The 17,895-nt window shown below is 49.7% G+C and overlaps 4 protein-coding genes across 4 annotated transcripts; all 4 read left to right on the plus strand.

The window, feature by feature from the left end:
* Positions 1-1,197: 1,197 nt before the first annotated feature.
* Positions 1,198-3,293, plus strand: BCR38DRAFT_459908 (uncharacterized protein; the record flags this gene model as incomplete). The annotated part of the gene is made up of 3 exons (XM_040862346.1): positions 1,198-1,649; positions 1,700-2,804; positions 3,252-3,293. 3 exons carry the CDS (start codon positions 1,198-1,200, stop codon positions 3,291-3,293), a joined length of 1,599 nt encoding a protein of 532 aa, XP_040713208.1.
* A 3,069-nt stretch (positions 3,294-6,362) lies between these two features.
* On the plus strand, positions 6,363-7,766 carry BCR38DRAFT_443123 (uncharacterized protein). The gene is given in 3 exon segments (XM_040860856.1): positions 6,363-7,354; positions 7,413-7,712; positions 7,723-7,766. The coding sequence occupies 2 exon segments, from the start codon at positions 6,484-6,486 to the stop codon at positions 7,430-7,432; spliced, it is 891 nt and encodes a 296-aa protein (XP_040713209.1). The 5' UTR covers positions 6,363-6,483; the 3' UTR covers positions 7,433-7,712; positions 7,723-7,766.
* Positions 7,767-11,125: 3,359 nt separating this feature from the next.
* On the plus strand, positions 11,126-12,554 carry BCR38DRAFT_497138 (uncharacterized protein; the record flags this gene model as incomplete). The annotated part of the gene is made up of 5 exons (XM_040864765.1): positions 11,126-11,158; positions 11,190-11,323; positions 11,498-11,614; positions 11,764-12,128; positions 12,189-12,554. 5 exons carry the CDS (start codon positions 11,126-11,128, stop codon positions 12,518-12,520), a joined length of 981 nt encoding a protein of 326 aa, XP_040713210.1. The 3' UTR covers positions 12,521-12,554.
* Positions 12,555-16,125: 3,571 nt separating this feature from the next.
* BCR38DRAFT_349576 (retinol dehydrogenase) lies at positions 16,126-17,064 on the plus strand (the record flags this gene model as incomplete). Its single annotated transcript, XM_040856503.1, has 1 exon — positions 16,126-17,064. The coding sequence occupies one exon, from the start codon at positions 16,126-16,128 to the stop codon at positions 17,062-17,064; it is 939 nt and encodes a 312-aa protein (XP_040713211.1).
* Positions 17,065-17,895: the final 831 nt, after the last annotated feature.

A 17,895-nucleotide genomic window follows, 5' to 3' on the forward strand; every position in this document is an offset into this window, starting at 1 on the left:
CTTTACTTTTTACTTGCTGCTAGTATCGCGCAAAGCATGCCTCCTGAAAGTAGTAGACGATGTCAGTGAAAACCTGACTCCTCTGCCTACGGAAAACGATATGGACAACGATATCGGACCATCCCGCCAAACGGCTAGTGGGTCCACTCTGGCAGAATGTGGTCATGATGGCAGTTATGTATGAGGTCCGATAAACGAGATGCAGGTTGAGGGCATCCCCATGCGTCAAGTCAGGATCGGAAGATTACCAGGTATTGTCTCGCGTAAAGAACTCAGATCAATTCGATGCAATGACTGATGTTTGGCAGCCTCTTGCGCTCCACAAGAACTGCCGTCAAATTAGACAACCGTCTACAGCCAACGGTGGGAGCGTGAGCGCTGAGAACGTAAGCTAAAAATACCTCAGGCTGAGAGTCATCAGGCCAATGACGACGAGCTTCATCGCATCCCCGGCCAACGGCTAAGCGGTAAAATAATGAGTCGCACAAACTGTGGCGGTGCCGTCAGATTCATGCGCGTGCCGTTGTACCTAGATTATTGTGCATCTTGCATCGCATCAGCGGATAATACCCATACCTCACAGTTCAGCTCGACTGAACTTAACGTCCTAGACTGACGGAAAGCCGCTAAAATACAGCTGTCTGCCGCGATAGCCGGTCTTGGCCGGGGCTGGTCACAATGCGGACCGCCGAATGTGCCAATGCCACGGCTCAGCCCTGTGGGCGCAAATGGGGCCGATGTGACGCTACCGTCTGGTGCGTTGGTCGCTGTCGATGTCAGGGTGGATTGCTCGCTGGCTGACTGTGTCTGGGTGTGCACACCGCATTCAGTCCAACGACGATTGCTCTGATGCAACCAACTCCTTCTCACGCACACCGGGAGGTGCATGTGAGCAAAAGCAGCACCGGCACATCTAGGCATCAGCACTTTAAATTCTTCTTTTCTTATACAAATGTGCTCCCCTGCAACATTTGGATCTTGCTCTAGATGAGTTTCCTCGGCATTTATCTCGCCACGACCGTGGTCGTCGTCGCAGTAACCATGGTCAGCGGATGCATCTCCACGTCCTGCTCCAGGGGCTCACCAGGCTCTGAGGCGTCATCAGCACGCGGGCTGCAGCAGCCTAGTACCACTGGCCGCCACAGGTCACGAAAGGTGTCGCAAAATTACGAGGACGACAGCATTGCGGAGAAGGTTATGGATCACACCGTATTCTTTGGGTCGCAATTCGGCGGCGAATCGGTCATTAATTATAGCTACACTGACATGCCGCTGCGGCTGCTCATGTACGACATCAAGTACTTCTTCGTCTTCATGTGGGCGTTGCCGTGGATCTTGTGGCCTATTCGACCCACGGACGGGGGACCTTTCGATGAGCTCTCGCCTACGTTGCCGAATGCGTGGTGTGTGTTTATTCACATATTGCTCGTGATTTGGCAGGTTGCCTTCATCATGGCAATTCCTTCGGCGATTCTGTTCCCGGTGTGGATGGTTGCGATTGGGCTAGGCCTCTTTTTGGGGGTGAATAAGCTCTTGTGTTTGGCGTTAAATGGCAAGACCGATACGTATGAGTCGGATCCGAAGTATGCGCCGCCGTTGGAGGAGCATGCACATGAGAAGTGGATCTTCTTGAATGGTGTTGCTGTAGGGTATGTTTGATGCCTCTTCCTCACGTGCTATGTGCCTGATGATTTCACAGCGAGGCTTGGATGTTGAGCAACCTCAACCGGCTGGCCCTGACCTTCAAGCGCCCTGTTACTGGCATCCACAACAAAACGAACGGAATCATCTTCGATGTGGTCGAGTGCCTGATTCAGCGCAACTTTAGTTACGCAACCGGTGATGTGCGTTTGGCGTACAAGGCTGTCAAGGAGCATCTGTATAACCCGCAGTACTCCAAGGTGGTCTTCATACTGCATTCACAAGGTGGGATCGAAGGTGGTCTCGTCTTAGACTGGTTACTTCAAGAGCTGCCCCAGGATCTCCTGACCAAACTGGAAGTCTACACCTTTGGATGCGCTGCTAATCACTTCAACAACCCACACCGACATGCCGCGTCCCAGGATGCCGAGAAGAATCATCTACATACGGCCACCGCCACGAGCGTCACCAAGATGCAAATAACAGACTCTCCCACCGAACTCAAGACTCCTCTGCCGCGTCGCCAGACGAGTGACGATAACCATAGATCCCAACAACCCGTCGAAAATCCCCCCACGCCTGAATCGCTCTCAGATGACGAAACCACACAGACAGAAACATCCCAACTCGTCCTCCCCGCTATGGACCGCGCGATCGGCTACATTGAGCACTACGCCCACACAACCGACTTCGTCGCCCTCTGGGGCGTCCTCCACTTCGTAACCAACAAGCGGGCCTCCCCCATGGCGCCCCGCTTCATCGGCCGCGTCTTCAGCCGGACTTCGTCCCGAGGAGGTCACCAATTCTGTCAACACTACCTCAACGGCATGTTTCCCCTAGAATGCCACCCTTCCAACAGTACAGAATTCATCGGCTGCGCCGACGAAAACGACTTCATGAACAGTGTCGTGGAGCGGGGCGAGGAAGGAACAGCGCGCCAGGAAGCCAGAGAGGCGTATGAGGATAGTTGGGATATGTTGCAGAGGGCGGGGAGGAAGGTCAAGGGAAAGGGGAGTATACATGAGGTGGCAGTGCATGGGAGTTTTACTGATGGGAGGTTGGAGGGGGACGGCAAGATTCGGGTTAAAGATCTAAGTCGGCTTTGGCTGTATAGGAATGGACGGAGTCCGCCCGAGACACCAAGAGGGTTGGAGGCTGATAAGGTGGGGGTTGTTAGGGCGGGAACTGTTTGAGACGTGATGGGGTACGGAAAAGGATAAAGTTTGCGGCATTTGCATCTAGATTGATTGTATGTTCGGGATAGAGTTATGGAGTCTGGGGATCTGCATCGTACATAGCATAGCGTCTTAGGCATTTGATTAGAGCATTGGATGGTCGTATAGTCGGTACACATTGCATTTTCTCTCTCCCAGCGTTAATGTCGTCGTGGGCCGTTCTCCTTCTCCAATGCGTGGGGTTACTACTAAATACTAAACCTCAATCCCTCCACATGTGTATCAATCACCGTCTCCGTATTCGAAACTCGCATCTCCTTCCGCCCACAGTGGTAATCCACTTTGCAAACCCATTCAGTCCAGACTTAGTAAATACGTGCGAGCCCGTCTCACACACCTTCTCCTCCCCGTTATTACTTGCATCGAACATCGAAGTCGAAGAGTGCCACGCCCCGTCATACAATCCTAGATCCCTAATAGCACACACTCGGGTGCTGCAAAGTATCCTGTAGTAATATGATTTGGCGTGCGTACAGCTCGACAGTGAGTCCAAGCTCGAAGAAGCAATGGACTGGGGCTTGACACCCGCAAGCATGGACACGTGGAAGTTGCAGGTTGTTTCTGTTCAATGGCGGCAGGCAGAGCAGTGGCAGATATAGTTATTAAGGGACGTACTGATAGTTAAGTGGATAAAAAACGACTAAACCAAGGCCCAAAAAACATACAACACCAGGGATTCGCTGGTGGTCACCACCTAACTACTATCCTGATGTGTGTTCGTTATACAAAATAATGAGCCTCTGGATTGTACGTTTGAGAACACTGATTCGTCGGCGCATAACAGTGGCGTATGCGGATAAGCCCCTTCCCCACTCCACTGTGATGGGTATTTTTGATTGGGTTTGATTGATTGATTGATTGAAATTTAACGTCTCATCGCGTGAGACGTGCCGGGCGCAGTGCCGGCATGGTCTATGCTAGTCGAATCTATGTTACAGGGGACTGTCTTCATCTAACATTCCTGTTCAGTGCGATGGGCAGATCTCAGTAAAGAAATTGGTCTCCTCCGCCCATTGACAAAACAAACGAGCTCCCTTGGCCGTGCCTAGGAGGGAATCTATACTATTCTTGGCCATATGCGCTTTTAGATGACCGGGCGTGGCCTTGCGGCCGCGCTTGCAAAAGTAGAAGTGGACTGGTGTCTTTGTCTTTCCACACCCGCAGTTGAGCAGTGCGTCGCGATGCTGGAGTCTCTCGTGGTAGGTCACGAAATCCCCGTGGTGCGACCTCGCTGCGAGTAATCTGCCTAGGTGTTGCCGGGGCAGGCCAAGTTCGGGGGGTCGCGGGTGGATAGCGATCCCTAGATCTCGATACTGTTGAGGGCAGGTAGTGGCCCATCGATCGTTGAAACTCTTCCAAGTGTAGGATCTCGCGATTCTCTTCATATGTGCGAATGAGGCCGGGTGTTGTGTCTTGGGTGGTTGCTCACAGGCCGCTTTGGCCTGGACATCTGCTTCTTCGTTTCCGGGGATGCCTACGTGTCCTGGGCACCACCAGATATACACTTGTCCCGGGGATGTCCAGGGTTTTCGCTCTCTCTGTGACCAGGTTTTGGACAGCTCTTGGAAGGCGGTGAACTTTGCTTGACTGCTTCCGGGACTTGGACAGATGAGCCTACCCGCAACCGCGAGATTATCGAGGCAGATGTGGACGTTATCTGCCATGCTGTTGGACGGAAGCTTTACAGCCTCCTGAAGCCCCCGTAGTGCTGCGTGGGCTTCCGCATCGTATACCTCTATCTGAGAGCCCAGTAATTCGGACCCGCAGAGTAGTCTTTTACCGGCCTGATAACCAGCCCAGCCTGCTCCAGCTAAGGTCCTGTCGCTATGGGTAGCCAGCGAGCCGTCTGTATAGATTATTATATCGCGCTTTGAAAACTCGTTTATCCTTTGTAGAAACGAGCGGGCAGCCTCCTCCTTTGACTGTCCTGGGATATAACCGATCTTGGCGAGGGTGATGGACCATTCGCCAGCCTGCTCCCAGGGCGGTATTTGCAGAGGATCTATATATTCTGCAGTATCTGGGGTTAGGCTCGCCATACGCCTTAACCTCGAATCGGGGCCCGTAGGATGTCTGAGCCTCCTGCGTAAGGGATGGCGGCTATCCAGTTTGTGTAATCTAACAGAAGCCGCATAGAGTTTTGCGTCGAGTGCGATTTCTGCTGGCGGTAGTGCCGCTTCCCGTTGCAGGATCGGTATTGGCGTGGTCCTGTATACAGGGAGCATGGCTCTCATTGCGGTATTCTGCGTTCGATCCATTTGGTCAGCTAGGGATTGGACCCGGTTTGAGATAATGCGTCCATTCTTGTTCTGTCTGGCAGACGGCCACCATGCTTCCGAGGCGTAGAATTGCACGGGGAGCACGCACGCGATTACAGCTTGACGGAGTAGTCGTGTTGGGGCCCCTCTGATTGTGTTTCCTAACGACCGGAGTCCGTTAGCAACCTGTAGAGCTTTAGCTGAGACGAATTTGACATGGGCCTTAAAGCTAAGCTTTCTATCGAAGTAGACGCCTAACCACCTGAGTGCAGCACCGATTTTGATGGGTTGAACAGTGTGGATCGTTCCATTCTGTTGCGTAGTGGTAATGGGTGGGTTTGCATCTCTCCCTCTTCTTGTGAAGTGTATTAGCTCCGTCTTGTCGGGGTCGAACGTGATACCCTCAGACATGCTCCAGTCGAGTGCTGCTTTCCACTCTTCGGCCAGTATAGTGCAATTTTCTTCTAGGGAACTAGAGCTTGACAGTATAGCTATGTCGTCCACGTAGCCGAATCGCGAGCGCTTGCGTCCAGGTCTGCAGGTGCCCTTTGATTGGGTTTAGTACGATGGTTTTCAGCGGTCACTGTGGAATTGGTGGCCTAAGGTCACGTGGGATATGGGCAAGATACTTAAATGCCTTTCTGCGGCTTGGACCCCCCCACCTGTACTTCCCTTTTCACCTTCGTATGTAGCCGGAATGCCAGTACCAGCGCGATCCCACAGTCACCGTGTAATAATTCAAATTAGTCCTTCAGACCCCTCTGTCAGATACAAGGGGTCACGTGATTACCAACCACTGGGACTTACCCAGAAATCCCTCTGCAGAGCAGATCACAGATAACACAAAACAACAATCCATACATCACAGATCAGTCAGATTACCGTCACAACAGGCTAATAACAAGGTCATATCGCAAGATACGTGAATATCTGACAAAAAATAAGAACTAAGCATGTCACGGCGAGCATCGCTACGGCTGAGGAAAGGCCGACAGCAAGATAGGGGCTTCTATTAACGAAAATAAAGAAGATAAAGGAGAAAGAAAAAGGGAGCTATGCTATAGTAGAGGGAGGCTCTTGTCTAACCTAACCTAGGTGGTCGTCCCTGGCCCGGAAGCTCTCTGGTGTGGAGGATGGCCCTAGGCCAATAGGGGTTAGGCCGGCCATGGCCGTCACAGACACTTCCGGTTAACCTATTGATTTTTACCCCATTCTGCCTTAATTTGAATTATGACATGGTGACCGCTAAAACCCGTCGTACTCTAGTCGGGTAGCATTCACGAAACTTGCATGTTTGCTTTCTCCCTGCGTCTTTTAACTGCCCCGAGTCACCCAAGTACCTACCACTGATGAACACCATTACCTCGACTCTCACGGAGCCTTTCGACCATGACCACGAATGTGTGTCGGCGTCCGAGCTGGAACACGCGCAGACTTGTCACAACATTGACGAGCTTACCGAAGATATATCGATGAAAGAACTCAACGCCGTTCATTCGTGGCTTTCCATCGCCGGGAGTCTAGAAAACTACACCCCACTCCATCATCAAATAGTCTTGCGAAGGGAAATTATTGCATCCGAGAGCGCTCGACTGCATTTGCTCTGGTTTGGCAAGGTCATCTATGTCAAGCCGCTTCCGCCCTGCTTAATGAATACAGATTTCGTCCGGAATTATGTATGCACAAACTCGAATCTTCATCAATCAGCTATGGGCTTCCTTCTATCATATTGCAAAATCGTCTGCTCCCCTCTGGATCTCAGTTTTGCGAAAGAACGACTTTTGTTGCCCGAAGATATCACTTGGACCAAGTGGAAACTATTTCGCGAGCAAACCTTGTCGAGAATCCAGCACGGCGTTATCATCAACCCACGGTACATATACGGCGAGTTGCGCATTGCTCGTCTCAATATCATTTACCGCATGACACGCCGGGGCCTCGTCTATTTCTCCATCCACCGCGAGTACGACTCTTATTTCTCGCAGTACTTTACCCTCCTCATTATCGCCTTCGCGTTTGCGTCCACGGTCCTCTCGGCCATGCAGGTCATTCTGTCAACTCCAGAATATCCGCAACTGTTCTCACGAGACTCTTATGTCGTCTCGGTGGTAACCATTCTGGGGATATTGATCGCGCTGTTCATTATTGCGTGCCTTTTCCTATGGGTGTTCCTTGCTAATACCTACATGACGGCGCGGTCTCACCTGCGGCCAAAACGGGGTAGATCTTTTCTCCTTTGTGATCAGAAACTGCTGACCTGGGCTGACATTTCTCATAGGAAAAGGTGGTACGGCATGAGATACATATTGGAAACTTGCACTCCTGGTAATTTCGGGTCCTACGGGGTGAATGGGACACTTCACGGACAAGTAGAAGGGAGTTTGTAACCGAAAATTTAGGCACTTGCATTCATACCCATAATACTCTGGATTTGCTCTGGAGCGTTTTGTTCTTCGTACTATAGATACTATATTGGGGCATAGCATATGCAGGTTTCTTCGCGTTAGGCTAGGTGTCAGGTTACGGCCTGGACCGAAGGCGATAGTACAGAGTGAAGGGGAGAAATAGGCGTGTCCCCCTGGTGGTCACTGGTGGTCACTTGGTGATGGCAGGTAGGGGTGTCCACAGTAGTTCAATGATCTCTGCCCTCTCTATCTTCCTCCATCTCGACTCCTTACTTATAGCCAGCCGAGGTTCTCTCTTGGATTCTGGATGTTTGCTTCCGTATGTCTGTGTTCCTCCGACTTCGGCCAATATCTCGGATAGCGGCTCCTTATCTGCAACCAAGCGATTCCCTATCCGCTGCGAACGGCTTCAACGGCTCTCATTCGCCACAAGCGGCTCTCTAGCCGCCACAAACGGCTTCCTACCTGGTGGAAGCCGGCCCGCCTCGGATGACACTTGTGGCTCTGACACTAGGTTTAGTTGTCGTTTCCCTTCTAAAATCAGAGCTTATTGCTTCCGGGGCTATAGGTAGTTACGCGCGAAGTGTCCGTTCGTACCATGACTTAAGTAGCCTTTCCCTTAGGGTTTCGCTTATCTTTCTTATTATACTATTAGCTGCGATATCGGCAAGGTTCTTCGGGGTTTAAGTTGACCTTAACCTTACGTAGCACGCCCACGTCGAGCATATTAAATCAAAGACAGTATCTTAGAACCTATCTCTAACGAAGCTATTTGATATATCGTGGGGCTACGACTTTATACGGATGAGGCTGCTATATACGGTGGCTATCCATAGCGCGATCGCCTACGGGAAGGCTGCGTAGCATACTATAAGCGAGGAACTGACAGGGCTAACTAAGAGCTTGATCAGGATATTGACGACGGGCAGTAAATGCCCGCAGGTTCAAGGTGTGATGATGATAGCAACGGACAACAAGATCCTCAACGACCTTAATACCCGGGTGGAAAGAATAACAAAATGGAGAGCCTTCGATCGGGATAACAAAAGTACCTCAGCAGGCACTAACAATTGACTGTGCCTTAACGGGCCCTAAAATTGTATCACCTTGGCAGACGAACAATGGAACAATGGCCTCAACAGGCACGAGCAGATCTATTAGAACAATAAAAGTGCCTCAACAGGCGAAAGGAATCAATTAAATACTGACTTGGCCGCTTGGACTTTTCTTCCTCTTCAAGAGAGTGACTACCTAAACAGGTCCTTAAATACCATTGAGAACACGCTTACATAACTCATCTAAACCCGAAAGACAACATCCAAAAACCCTGTCCCAAGTCAATATAGAACGTGTATCTTTGGGTAGTCTATAGCCCCTAGAAAGCGACGCCGATTCGCTACCTAAAAGTAGAAGTAATAATCCCGTTACTAGACCTTTATCTTAGTACTGGGGCGGCTAAGTTTGAAGAACGACTACGGCGTAGTGGAAAATGGAAGCTACTTCGTAGCGTAAGTGCTAAAGCGTCGTATATACTCCAGCATAATAGGCTAGCGACGAAGAAGCGGGCGTCACAGCTAGTCCGACCGGCGGGGTACACTCTAGAGAAGGAGGCCCGAGGGAACGACTGCGTGCAGCTATCATACCTCGGCCGCTATACCCTCGTAGAGATCCCGTAACGGTAATAGGAGAACCGGTAGTTAGTAGGATTATTATAAGCTAGCTGCTAAGGACGGGTCGGACGGCTTTAGGATCCGGATAGTATCGATCTTAGTAGGGAGCTTTATTAGTAGGTTAAACACTATTGTAGTATAGTAGCGAACGTAACGTAGTCACTAATAAGGCGAACCGATCACGTAGCTTATATGTTTTGTGCAGCAATCAGGGTACGGTTTTACAAGCGGGAGTACTAGTAGAGGCACCGGGGGCTTCGATCCTATGGCGTGTTGAATAGTAATAATAATATTGTTATTAGCATCGAGGTCTATAGGGCCGTGATGTGCGTCATAGGAGGTTTTGTTCTACTATCCTTAGTTGTGGTTAATATTACTATGGCTTCGCTATACCTTCTTAGTAATATTTTCCGGTGCGAAAGCGTGGCTGTGCTGAGATTCGTGAGGCAGATATGCGGGCAAACCGGTGGAGTTTCGCGGCGCCCGGGCTGACACTGATGCATAGACCTTTGTGATTGGAAGCCTCGAACTTTATATAAGCAATGGCACAGTCTTTCGAGCTCTTGCATTCCGACAAGACAAGGTTGATTTCGTATCCATAGCGATATTATAAGGCATAAGGTTGCTTAAGTGATGGAGAGCAAGGACACAGCATTTGTTCAAGATAGTCCACCCCAGCTTCTGTTTGAGCATATTGTTGAACACGCGAAGAAGTCCACTGGCATCCTAAAATTCCCGGGGCCTGGGTTGCCACGGGTCCTGAGTTCAGCGTGTGGCGGCCGAGTCCCGTTGTATGTGGTGTTCCGACGAAATAGATGGCCCCAGTGAAGCCGGCTGGAGAGGATGGTAGAATATCTCGCAAAATAGCGACGGATGTTTCGACAGTTGGAAAGGCCTAGATTTTAGGTAGATACCACGAGAAATTTAGTCACAAGTTGATTGTCGAGAGCGAATGGACTACGGCCTCTCATATACTGCTATTTCTGGATTTGATCAACGACTTGGTGTGTAGTTGATTCAGATATCCTGATTGAATCGTGAAATGCTCAAGGTGTAACCACGCTTCCGGCCCAGCTTAACGTCAAGCCAGTTTCTTGAGGGAAGGCAGGCATAGTAATCAAAAGGATGCATTGCATGTTGGGAGTTCCAATTACCCCCACATGCCACAGGCGCAAAGTCTGCGAATCGCATCAGGACTGAGAGAGATTTTCAACTGTTGAACCCGTGCCACGCTCTACTTTAGTTAGGATTCACTCAGGCTGACCAGCCAGCTTTAGGTAAAGTGGGGTGTGTTAGGCGTAATGATTGTATAAACGAGAGCCTGCTTGTGACCTTGTCAACATGAGCTTTTCAAGCTCAGCCTTGGGAATAATATCCACTGTGAGGCTGCTTCTCAATATCTGGTGTCGCCCGGCTGCCGCCTTGACCATGGGGGCCTCAGTTGGAGGAATTAACATGCAGCTTGTGGAATGTGAAAGAGTGTACTTCGTACTGCGGCACATGTAAGAGGTAACATAATATGTATGAACCTGTTTCTTTCGTATTCGTTTGCGGCTGAGAATCGAACATAGAAGATACATATTCATTTCAAATTCTTGCAGCCCACGAAACGCACTGCCCAGAAGCCTTTACACCATCCTATTAAATCAAATCGGGGCCGTTTCTAAATCCGTCACCACTCGAAGGCCTGTCTTCGAGTCTGTAAGTACACTAATGGTGACATATCGCTGCATCGCCCCGCGGGCGCATCACAATGTTCAATGCAAGCGTTCCAATGTGAGATCAACATCAATAACGGATTGTACGAGCGCTGGGTCCCTCGAATAACACAAACAATTTTGCTCTCCTTCGCACGAGTTAATTCTGCTTACTCTTTCAATTTACACATTCGTATTTGGAACCCCTCAACTGTCATCATGAGTAGTGCACAACTATACAGCACATTGGAGGTAAATCCACTGCACAAACACAAGTCCACAGAGAACCCAATTTGCATTGGGAAAGCCGCTCCCTGCAGCCTGTTTTATTGCCGGACCACAAACCTACCGAAAACGACCCCGTTTACACACAATTCGACCAAATTTTCAAACCCCAGGAAACGAAACAAACTATCTGTGGGCTATCGAAACGAACATTCTACATTCTTCTGCTAGTATCCATGCTATTCATCTTCGGCGCGATGTCTGGGGGGGTTGCCGGAGGAGTGCTCTCGCATAAACATTCGAACCAACCTGCGACGCAACCTGCACCTCCCAACAACACAAACAGCACAATGACCCAATCCCCAGCACGTCGAAACTCGCAGCTACAACAATAGAACTTGAAGGCTATATCTACCGCTACGTCGTCTTCCAGGACCTCTCCAATGCGCCGATTGTGCGAAAATGGAATTCCCAGGATAACACGTGGGCAACAAGCGACGTTACCAAATTCCTATTGGAATCCACAACACCTCTACATATACCCCCTGGAACGCCCTGGCCGCCGCATCGTACATTGACTATACCTGTGGCCAAACCAACGTGTTTTTCTTGAACTCTGACAACACCATCAGGACCATCCGAGATAAGGTAAACGCGCAACTTTTCACATCATGGAATTACTTCGACGGCAGCATCGCGGTCTGGAACGGCTCCCAATTAGCGGTGGCTTACAACTGGCGGAAAGAGCACGATGTCACGGGTAACTTTGTGATGGCCTACCAGGGCATCGATGGCGATATATATGTCGCCGTTGTCGTCGGCGGCATCGACTGGACGACTCCCGCTCAGGTTATCGACCGTCGCTCGGTTGTTTCTAATACGAGCCTGGCTCTTGTGTCGCAGTTAAACCCGACCAGGACATGGATTTCCGACCTGGCACAGCAAAACACGGGTTCGATACCATTGGCCAACTATACCAACGGCACTTGTGTCCAAAGTAAGCTTTGACCAACAAATTTGTCTTCTCGACTATATAACGCTTACTTATACAACCTAGATCGTACAGTCAATCATGAAATTCCCTTTCTGTCGCCTATTACGCAGTTTGCGATTGCCTCGTGGGATAATTGGACAAGTTATCTTTATCTGGCATTATTTTCCAACGGAACAATCATGGGGCACTTTGATAGAGCTGGAGCTCAACGTAGCCAAACTGGGATCTTGAGTAGTATGGGCTTATCTTCTGGACCCTCCACCACATTTTCGGCTATTGCAACGACTCCGGACGCTGTATTTTATGGCATTTCCGCTGATCAAATACTGGAGTATTCGAGCGATATCGCGGAACCATCCATATTGAAATACGTGGGCGTGGTATATCCGGAATAAGTAGGTCCTGTATGGTCTTGGAGCTTCATAACATGTTATGGTCGAATATGTCAGAGGTTCAACGGTTTAACTCCAGCGTTAAAAGGGGTAAGCTAGAATAGTCACTCTTACAGACCATTAATTGACACTATACGACCCTATGCCTTGTTTTTCACAAAAGCTCTATGGCCAAATCCGTATTCAACTTTAAATCCCTCAGAAACCTCTTCATTTTCTCATTGTCTTGCCAGGCTCAGGAAGTTCTTATCGCGAGGTCTCACAGATGCATGGAGCTTACGCACAGCTCTGATGAAGCTATTGCTCGGCACGTAAATGAGACAGCGGCGGAAGTATTGATAGTGGTGAGTTAGGTCAGCCGAAGAGAGTCAGCTAGGAGAGACGTGGACGTCCTGCTGGAGGGATAAAACAACCATTTTTGCAATACCGCAGCCTGCATAACGTCACCCACAGGTCAATGCCCCACACGGGTCTTTACCCAACTTTTCACGACCTCCCAACCTTTAATCTTAGATAGATCAACGACCCATATTCATCCAAGAAATTAATCAGAATTCTTTTCATTATGTGTTTCTACATCTGCCTGACAAGTTCGCGCATTATGTCCAGTTCCTCCGCAAATGCCACAGCGCCTAGCACCCGTTGCCCTCCTCCTTGTAGGACGACTACTTTCACCCTCTTCCTCACTTTCCAAACCCGTATCACCCCTAATAGCCCGTAGAACTTGTGCATCTTCTATATTACGTGGCCCACCATACTGGATTTGCTTGTTTTTGGTTCTGCGACGTTTGCTTAGCACATGGTTAGTCTCACGAAGCTCTTCGTTCTCGCGACGCAAGATAACATTCTCTTGCATCATTGCATGCGTAGCCTTTGCAATCGAGTCAATTGAATGAAGAATATGCGTCGGAGAGCTGTCTTGGTGCTTCTGAACGCTACTCTTAATCAACGTTGACTGCGATTCGGCTTCAAGGGTGGTAGTAGGTGTCTTAGAAGTCCAAATAGGGGGTAGGAGTTCTGGGTCGGCAGAGGGTGTACGCGCGACTTCTGCGACATCCAGGGCAGATATAACCCTGTCGGGGTCAAAAGGGACAATTCCAGCTGCTTCGAAACCAGATCTGATGTTTTGTTCAGTAAAAGCAGCGCCAAACGCCTCCAAAAAACCGGCAAGGAAATCCTCCTTCGCAACGTGGGTATGATGCCGTCGCATCAAACCCTCAACAAACACACCGTACGCCCGTTTCAAAACACTAAAAGGCACCAAGTCGAGAGGCTGGAGCTTATGGGACGAATGGGCAGGCATAGGAAGGGTAATGATGCCATGGTCCTTGCAGTATTGTTCGAAATCCATCGAGTGATGGCTTTCGTGACCGTCAAGGATCAGGAGGCGTTTGACACCCTTCGTACGATCGCGTGTATGCAGATCGAAGTGAGCTGCCCAGCTGAGACCAATATCATTCGTTGTCCATCCGTTGTGGGATAGATCAACGACCCAATTGCCCGGTAATGTGGTGTCGCGATACCACGAAGCGAGGTGAACTTTGCCGCGAAGATGATGTACGGCGGCACCGCCCAGCCTTGGGAATTGGCCGCCTGAATGACAGTAACCCATTCCCTATTGCCTTGCTGGGCTTGCCTAGGCCTTCCACGTCTTTCGGTACTCGTAACGACCATGCCGGTTGAGATCATGCCCATTAAAAAGCCCGTCTCGTCAAAGTTGTAGATATCCTCCGGCTGGATGCCGTGCTTCGCTATTGTGTCCGCAACACGCTTAAAATAACCGCGATACGTGACAGGATGTTCCCCAGAATGCCCGCTGGTAATCGATTCGACGATTTAAACGCGTCCGGAGGTCTGGTTGTCGCCGTACGAAGCTCGAGGCCCAGTTCTTGCCGACGGGTGACGCGTCGCGGTCGCGTCGGAGGATATTCGCCATTTCTTCAACGTATCGAAGCCGGGGAGGAAAAGTTCGCGAATCTAGCTGAAGTACGCGTCGGGTAATCGTATTCTCTTCGGTTTCGGTCATTTTCCGTTTGGACATGTTAGTAATATGTAATGGTTGTACGCCTTCGTAACGGCGCTTCAATGTCTTATGGTCGACTTTGAAGATTTTACCAAGCTTGTTCCAACTTAGGTGAGGATCGCGTCGTTTAGTTTGGATGGCTAATTGAAGATTAGAATCACTAGATTTGCGTGCCATGTTGTGGAAGGGAAGAATTGTATAAGTAAAGATGGAAAGTCAAGATTTCGTGAAAAGTTGGGCAAAGACCCGTGTGGGGCAATGACCTGTGGGTGACGTTAGAGCAAACTACATTACATATAGTTAATAAAATATTGCAACGTACTGTAAACCGCTCGTACGCGATCTAGAACCGAACCTAGTGCTTCCGTGAAACCTTCACAGTATCCGGTATCCGGTATCTGGCACGGGTTAGTGAAGGCAACTCTAGAATTGCAAAATATGCAACTCTAAAGTCTGGTTTCTTGTAACGTGGGAAGTCATAAACGTGACGTCGAGTGTCGTCCACGGGCCATGTGCGCTCAACTGCAGCGTTGTCTGCCTAGCTCTATTGTTCATGATACCAATCTCCTTCCCTAAGTAAACCGCGTCTATCGGGCGATGAGCTCGGGGACTGTGAAGTTCCGGTCGTATTTCTTAGTGGCATAAATCGGTTACTATGCGCGGTGAGTCGCAATGTACCATACGGATGACCGCCTTGCATATCAGGCTGAATTCGGGCTGCAACAGATCCTGGCCGCGGTCGTTGTTCCGTGTGTCGTCCACTTAATTCGAATCTATTAAGTCTGCATCGGGGAAACGCCATGTAGGTAACGCAATAAACGACCCAGCAAAAGATAGAACACGGTTTTAGCGGTATTATAATGTAGTAGCCCGACACAACGTAGTTATTTAGGGTACCAGCCTCAGTTGATGACTTTGGGATGGGTGCTGTATTAATCGCTATGCCTGTTCTACGCGTTGTATTCCTTAGTTTAGTGTTAAGAAGCTCTGTAAAGTACCGCTCTTCGTCGCTCGGGAAGCAAGGAAGGGTCTGACCCACTAGCTACACTAGCAACCGTGCGGCTTTCAGCCTAGGGCATAACTGTGGCGCTCAGTCCCATAGTTATTCCAACTAATTGCGTCATTTGTGTTATTACCTACTTGACTGCAATTCTGAGGCATGTACTGCGTCTAGCGCTAAAATGAGCAGTCAGCACCTAAATGGCAATGCCTGTAACAAACGCCACTTTATATACTATTCTTGGATAAGAGGTTTTAGAAATTTCCCACGATCAAAACTCGAGCACTTTTTAACGACGTTTTTTCAGTACACCCTCAACTGCACAACTTCACACACAGTAAACAAGGTTTGCAAACGAAACAGTCTAAACTGGAAACAGTTAGCACCATATTTTATACCCACTTCGGCATCTCGACTTTCCCCGGGACCCCGGGGGTGGAAAGACCTTAAATCGACGTCATGACCGACTCATGTTCACGACGGTCTGCTCCCAGGTTGTCAACAAAGTCTCAATCTCTATCATCATCAGTCTTGTTAGACTATTCACAATTGCTGGAAGTGTCGTTCAGAGTTCTAACTCACGAAATGTTCGGCTTCGGAACCACCTTCAACCCAGATACCGACATCCCCGACCTCTCGGGGAAGGTGATTCTTGTGACGGGCGGCACCAATGGCCTCGGCAAAGAAGCCATAACACAGTTGGCGAAACACAACCCGTCGAAGATCTACATGGGCGCTCGCAGCGAGCAGAAAGCTCGCGATGTCATCGCTGAGATGGCGAAGATCGTCCCCGGCAACGACGCTAAGATCATTTCCTTGGAGATGGACTTGGCCTCGTTCTCCTCGGTGAAAAAGGCCGCCGATGCTTTCCTAGCCGACAATGACCGTCTGGACATTCTCATGAACAACGCGGGGATCATGGCTACTCCCGCCAGCGTCACGAAGGAAGGCTACGAGATTCAGTTCGGGACGAACCACGTAGGGCACGCGCTCTTGACGAAGCTGCTACTCCCTGTTCTCGAGAAGACGGCCGCGCAGCCGGGAAGCGACGTGCGTATCATCAATTTGAGCTCCCTGGCGCACGAGTGGACGCCAAAGGGTGGAATCGCGCTGGACAAGGTCAAGTCAGACATGAAAGAAACTGGCACATGGGAGCGCTACGGCCAGTCGAAGTTGGCGAATGTGCATTTCACCACTGGGTTGACGAAGCATTACCCGAAAATCAAGAGCGTGGCTATCCATCCTGGGAGCGTGAATACGGGGCTTAAGAGGGGGCCTATGGATAGTTATCCTGTTGTTAGTAAATTGATCAATTGGGCGGGAGGTTGGGTGCTGAGCGCTGTGGGTACGGGGACGTTGAATCAGTTGTGGGCCGCAACGGCGAGGAAAGAGGTGGTTGAGAATGGGGCGTTCTATTATCCGGTTGCCAAGAAGCACCAGGGGAATGCATACGTGAGGGATGAGAAGCTGACGGATAAGCTGTGGGAGTGGACTGAGAAGGAGTTAAAAGAACATGGATTTTAGGGTCTGAAAGGCCTGGCGGGGTAGCTCGAGGATTTCTTCCACATGAGAAGATCAGGATCAGCTGAAACCATGATGAATGCGGGTTTCAGCGTTGTAAGTAATGTGTTTCGAATACCGCCGCTGAATTCGACCTGGCGCCTTGTTTTATGTTGTAGCTCAATTGTTCAGCTTCTCGCGCCTCTGATTCGGGTTGAAGATACCTGGCTCGTAGGACAACTCATAGCGAAACATAGGCTGCTAAGATTCGCGCACACGATATGGTTTGTGTCGTCAATTTGAAGAACCCGCATGGTTCAAGTGCGGCAGCAAAGTGAAAAGGATCCTTAAATCGCCAACGCATTTTACTACAAGCTAGTCTCATTGTGTCAAATTACGTATGTTAGCCCCGGGTCCTAATTTTTTTACCTCAAACTTGAAGAGAAATTACGTGGGAAATCTAAAATGCTTCTTCAAATCACTCACTACGCTGATAACAGTGCACTTACCTGATTTCTACCTCTTATACTTGTTAAGTTGTTAAAGACCGATGGTGTAGCATTTTTGGTGTACCGGAATAAATTGCTGTACCGGCATAAATGATACGTGACCCCAAGGAGGGTTACCCTGGAGGATTGCCCTGTAGCTGTAGATGAGATAGGATAGCCAACCAAGCTTAAAATCGACAGCATATGCATTCGCATCATTTTAGCTGTCTCGTTAGTGGGGGTGTGTAGTCGGTGGGTGGTCTGACGTACCTTGCACCTCAACCTACCAATCCGCTTAGTAAACAGCACCACCCCTCTACTGCTCCAAAACCTCCACGTTGCAATACTCGCTAGCCAGCACATCATA

The sequence above is a fragment of the Pseudomassariella vexata genome, assembly GCF_002105095.1.
Source record: "Pseudomassariella vexata strain CBS 129021 chromosome Unknown BCR38scaffold_11, whole genome shotgun sequence".
Classification (NCBI taxonomy): Eukaryota; Fungi; Ascomycota; class Sordariomycetes; order Amphisphaeriales; family Pseudomassariaceae; genus Pseudomassariella; species Pseudomassariella vexata.

Bases quoted from the DNA above. Each gene is read 5' to 3' on its own strand.
- BCR38DRAFT_443123 (XM_040860856.1), top strand. From the start codon at position 6,484: ATGAACACCATTACCTCGACTCTCACGGAGCCTTTCGACCATGACCAC. The intron at 7,355-7,412 runs GTAGATCTTTTC...CATTTCTCATAG, and splicing joins TCACCTGCGGCCAAAACGGG to GAAAAGGTGGTACGGCATGA.